Below are 6,000 nucleotides of genomic sequence, written 5' to 3'. Positions count from 1 at the left end.
AGTAGTTTAAAATAAGGAACGTCATTACGAGATTGATAGTCCTGCCGCACAAAAAAACGCCATCTGCCTGCGCAGCCTCCGCCGACCACTTCACCGCCGGCTCATAAAACTGCAGAATGATTAGAATGAAAAAAAAAAGGCCCAATTTAGATTGCGAGGTGACGGCGCGGTGAAGACAAACTTTATGTAACCACGTGTCAGTGGCGGCAGGGAGGAGGCGACGCTCTGTGACCGCCAAATCTGTTAAGCGTATTAAACTAGACCTTAATAAACTGCGGGCGGCAAATTAAGATCAGGTCTCATTTAGGCTACGAAAGCGAAGAGATGGCGGCAAACTGTGGCTTTCCAGCTGTTGCAAAACTACAATTCCCAGCATGCCCGGACAGCCAGCGGCTGTCTGGGCATGCTGGGAGTTGTAGTTTTGCAACATCTGGAGGCATTCTGGTTGGGAAACACTGCCATAGGGTGATGCAACCTGGAGCAATTGTATCCAGTCTAGACAATGCTCTGTGAGCTAAACCTCCTGGACTCCAGACTGATACATTGTATATAACTAGTCCTGCTCTCAGCTGAGAAGTGATACAATTATATCCAGTCTAGACAATGCTCTGTGAGCTAAACATCCTGGACTCCAGACTGATACATTGTACATAGCTAGTCCTGCTCTCAGCTGAGAAGTGATACAATTGTATCCAGTCTAGACAATGCTCTGTGAGCTAAACATCCTGGACCCCAGACTGATACATTGTACATAGCTCGTCCTGCTCTCAGCTGAGAAGTATATACAATTGTATCCAGTCTAGACAATGCTCTGTGAGCTAAACATCCTGGACTCCAGACTGATACATTGTACATAGCTAGTCCTGCTCTCAGCTGAGAAGTGATACAATTGTATGCAGTCTAGACAATGCTCTGTGAGCTAAACATCCTGGACTCCAGGCTGATACATTGTACATAGCTAGTCCTGCTCTCAGCTGAGAAGTGATACAATTGTATCCAGTCTAGACAATGCTCTGTGAGCTAAACATCCTGGACTCCAGATTGATACATTGTACATAGCTAGTCCTGCTCTCAGCTGAGAAGTGATACAATTGTATCCAGTCTAGACAATGCTCTGTGAGCTAAACATCCTGGACCCCAGATTGATACATTGTACATAGCTAGTCCTGCTCTCAGCTGAGAAGTGATACAATTGTATCCAGTCTAGACAATGCTCTGTGAGCTAAACATCCTGGACTCCAGATTGATACATTGTACATAGCTAGTCCTGCTCTCAGCTGAGAAGTGATACAATTGTATCCAGTCTAGACAATGCTCTGTGAGCTAAACATCCTGGACTCCAGACTGATACATTGTACATAGCTAGTCCTGCTCTCAGCTGAGAAGTGATACAATTGTATCCAGTCTAGACAATGCTCTGTGAGCTAAACACCCTGGACTCTGGCCATACATTCTCTGTGCCGCTGCCCTAGTAATCAGGTTTTCGTTAAGGAATTCTCGCGGCTGAATTCCGTGAGCGGAGATTCCGTCTGGCGGCCGCCGCCGAGGGTGCTTCGGCGCTAGGGTCGCGGGGCACTGAGCCATCACCATTGACGGCTATGCAGTGCTCGCGGAATCCGTGCAAAGAATGAACATGTTCTTTCTTTGCGCGGAACAATTTCAGCGGCAAAATTGTCCGCCGCGGAAATTCCACAGTGTGAACGGGTCTCCGCGAGCACGCTAATGTTAAGTTCACACCGCGGAGTTCCGGTCGTGGAATTCCGTGAGAATTCCGTAGTGTGAACGCACCCGATAGAAGCACTCCGGGTTTGGTTTATGTCTTGTCCGTGTCATGCACACTCACCATCACTAGTCCTACAGCACCATCTGTCTTATTCCAGCACAGCTGCATCCATGTGTTTCATTGCTATAACTGGGTCAAGTGATCACCAGCCGGACCCACAGAAAATCACAGTGCTCAATGCAGTGTTTCACAACCAGGGTGCCTACAGCTGTTGCAAAATGGGATCAAGATCTATGGTAGTTATACATCTCCCCTCCAGCTCTATCTGTATACTGCTGCTATCTCTATGGGATCAGTGTATTTAGTAGTTATACACCCACCTCCAGCTCTCTGTATACTGCTGCTATCTCAATGGGATCAGGATATATAGAGCTGTAGGGGAGGTGTGTAACTACTATATATCCTGATCCTATAAAGATAGCAGCAGCAGTATACAGATAGAACCAGAGGGGAGGAATATAACTACTATATATCCTGATCCTATAAAGATAGCAGCAGTGTACAGAGAGCTGGAGGGGAGGTGTAGAGCTAATATGTATACTGATCCCATATAGATAGAGCTGGAGGGGATGTGTATATCCATTATTTATCCTGATCCCATAGAGACAGCAGCAGCAGTATATAGATAGAGCTGTAGGGGAGGTGTATAACTACTATCTATATACTGCTGCTGCTGTCTCTATGGGATCAGGATATTACGTAGTTATATACCTCCCCTCCAGCTCTATCTGTATACTGCTGTTATATCTATAGAATCAGGAGATTTAATAGTTATACAACTCCTGCACATAATGTGAACAAACACCAATAAGTCTAATCTGTTCAGCACCAGCAGCCTAATCAGATGTGCCCAGGTGCAGTGATAAGACTCAACACCCCCTTTCTTTGCAAATGCCAGAAGATTTATGGGAAATGTCGGCAATATTAGGAAAATAATTTCTGTGATGGAATTACAATCAGTGAGAATGAAAACCATGAGCCTGCCACATCGGCTAAAACAGGTAAGCACAAGGCGCACACAAGAACCTCTGCATTATTCTCGAATAGCTTACGTTGCACTATATATGAAAAGCATAAATTCTCGGAGTGCTTCTTTATATGTTGGTGGAGATCCCAGACTGAACCATGGACCACATGGGATCTATTTAGAAACGTTAAGGCGCCATAATGGCTCCACACGAAAAGAAATGACAGCAGCAGCGGGGCGGACGAGTCAAGTCTTTAATCTGTAAGGTGACCGAATGAATCTGAGGCCGATTACGGTCGGGGGCCCAGATTTCACTCGGCACCATTTTAGCAGCAAATATGTAGGAAAAGGGAGGATTGGGACACAATGGCGGTCGCCGTAGGGCAGTGTTTCCCCAACCAGGGTGCCTCCAGCTGTTGCACAACTACAACTTCCAGCATGCCCGGACAGCCGTTGGCTGTCCGGGCATGCTGAGAGTTGTAGTTCTGCAAACAGCTGGAGGCAGGCTGTTTGGGAAACACAAACTGGAACACAGTAACACCGTTCTGTCTGATCTGTGCTGTGACTGTAGAGACTCCCACCTGGGTCTCCCATGCGGAATCCTTCCCGGTTACTGGTCCCAGTAGCCCCCTGCACGTCCTCCATGATGTTGGGCGCTGATCTCGTCTCCATTAAGGCACACTGATAAGTTATAGTCGGGGGAGGGGTTAAGAGCAGAAGACAAGACTTATCGGGGCCTCACACACCCGCTCGATAGGGGCCCCCCAGATTATGGTCAGTGCAGTTAAGGGGCCCCGGGCTGTGGACGTTGCTGAATTTCCTTTTTTGCAGACCTGGAAATGTTGTCGATTGTGATGTTCACACTTAGCGGAGAAGACGGGACGGGATCTCCTGGGTCTCCTCCTCCTCCTCCTCATCATGGGGGGGGTCGGGCCCCGGGCCCCGTAGTGTTTTTTGGCACAAGGATTTTCTATTGTTCTATATTACATTGTCTTTTTCACCCGGGAGGTGCTGGGGGGTCCAGGAGAGAATCTTTGGCCCAGGCTGATCCTCCCGGGGGTCGTTCTCAAGGTCTGCGACAGGGAAGGGTCCTGACTCCGCGGCTTGGACTTCGGAGACGTTTTTCTTTCTGCCGACTGAAAATACAAAAAGAGACAAATAGTGAAAATAAATTAATTAATAATAATATACAGTATAGACTCCGTAGTGTGACCTCTCTTACAGTATAGACTCCATAGTGTGACCGCTCTTACAGTATAGACTCCATAGTGTGACCTCTCTTACAGTATAGACTCCATAGTGTGACCTCTCTTACAGTATAGACTCCATAGTGTGATCTCTCTTACAGTATAGACTCCATAGTGTGACCTCTCTTACAGTATAGACTCCATAGTGTGACCGCTCTTACAGTATAGACTCCATAGTGTGACCTCTCTTACAGTATAGACTCCATAGTGTGACCGCTCTTACAGTATAGACTCCATAGTGTGACCTCTCTTACAGTATAGACTCCATAGTGTGACCTCTCTTACAGTATAGACTCCATAGTGTGACCTCTCTTACAGTATAGACTCCATAGTGTGACCTCTCTTACAGTATAGACTCCATAGTGTGACCTCTCTTACAGTATAGACTCCATAGTGTGACCGCTCTTACAGTATAGACTCCATAGTGTGACCTCTCTTACAGTATAGACTCCATAGTGTGACCTCTCTTACAGTATAGACTCCATAGTGTGACCGCTCTTACAGTATAGACTCCATAGTGTGACCTCTCTTACAGTATAGACTCCATAGTGTGACCGCTCTTACAGTATAGACTCCATAGTGTGACCTCTCTTACAGTATAGACTCCATAGTGTGACCTCTCTTACAGTATAGACTCCATAGTGTGACCTCTCTTACAGTATAGACTCCATAGTGTGACCTCTCTTACAGTATAGACTCCATAGTGTGACCTCTCTTACAGTATAGACTCCATAGTGTGACCTCTCTTACAGTATAGACTCCATAGTGTGACCTCTCTTACAGTATAGACTCCATAGTGTGACCTCTCTTACAGTATAGACTCCATAGTGTGACCTCTCTTACAGTATAGACCCCATAGTGTGACCTCTCTTACAGTATAGACTCCATAGTGTGACCTCTCTTACAGTATAGACTCCATAGTGTGATCTCTCTTACAGTATAGACTCCATAGTGTGATCTCTCTTACAGTATAGACTCCATAGTGTGACCGCTCTTACAGTATAGACTCCATAGTGTGACCGCTCTTACAGTATAGACTCCATAGTGTGACTGCTCTTACAGTATAGACTCCATAGTGTGACCTCTCTTACAGTATAGACTCCATAGTGTGACCTCTCTTACAGTATAGACTCCATAGTGTGATCTCTCTTACAGTATAGACTCCATAGTGTGACCTCTCTTACAGTATAGACTCCATAGTGTGACCACTCTTACAGTATAGACTCCAAAGTGTGACCGCTCTTACAGTATAGACTCCATAGTGTGACCTCTCTTACAGTATAGACTCCATAGTGTGACCTCTCTTACAGTATAGACTCCATAGTGTGACCTCTCACAGTATAGACTCCATAGTGTGACCTCTCTTACAGTATAGACTCCATAGTGTGACCTCTCTTACAGTATAGACTCCATAGTGTGACCTCTCTTACAGTATAGACTCCATAGTGTGACCGCTCTTACAGTATAGACTCCATAGTGTGACCTCTCTTACAGTATAGACTCCATAGTGTGACTGCTCTTACAGTATATACTCCATAGTGTGACCTCTCTTACAGTATAGACTCCATAGTGTGATCTCTCTTACAGTATAGACTCCATAGTGTGACCGCTCTTACAGTATAGACTCCATAGTGTGACCTCTCTTACAGTATAGACTCCATAGTGTGATCTCTCTTACAGTATAGACTCCATAGTGTGACCGCTCTTACAGTATAGACTCCATAGTGTGACCGCTCTTACAGTATAGACTCCATAGTGTGACCTCTCTTACAGTATAGACTCCATAGTGTGACCGCTCTTACAGTATAGACTCCATAGTGTGACCTCTCTTACGGTATAGACTCCATAGTGTGACCTCTCTTACGGTATAGACTCCATAGTGTGATCTCTCTTACGGTATAGACTCCATAGTGTGGCCTCTCTTACGGTATAGACCCCATAGTGTGACCTCTCTTACGGTATAGACTCCATAGTGTGACCTCTCTTACGGTATAGACTCCATA

At 45.8% G+C, this 6,000-nt stretch overlaps 1 protein-coding gene across 4 annotated transcripts in view; it reads right to left on the bottom strand.

Moving 5' to 3' along the window:
- Window positions 1–2,669: 2,669 nt before the first annotated feature.
- STK33 (serine/threonine kinase 33) overlaps window positions 2,670–6,000 on the bottom strand; it is a 79,973-nt gene continuing 76,642 nt past the window's right edge. For all 4 annotated transcript variants that reach the window (XM_056554372.1, XM_056554373.1, XM_056554371.1 and 1 more), the window contains exon 13: window positions 2,670–3,886. In XM_056554372.1, coding sequence (XP_056410347.1) covers window positions 3,734–3,886 — 153 coding nt within the window. In that variant the 3' untranslated portion in view covers window positions 2,670–3,733. The remainder of the gene's footprint in view (window positions 3,887–6,000) is intronic.

Source organism: Hyla sarda, unplaced genomic scaffold, assembly GCF_029499605.1.
Source record: "Hyla sarda isolate aHylSar1 unplaced genomic scaffold, aHylSar1.hap1 scaffold_69, whole genome shotgun sequence".
In the NCBI taxonomy this organism is placed as follows: Eukaryota; Metazoa; Chordata; class Amphibia; order Anura; family Hylidae; genus Hyla; species Hyla sarda.
Note: the sequence above shows the minus strand (reverse complement) of the source record. Positions and strands in the feature narration are given on the sequence as shown.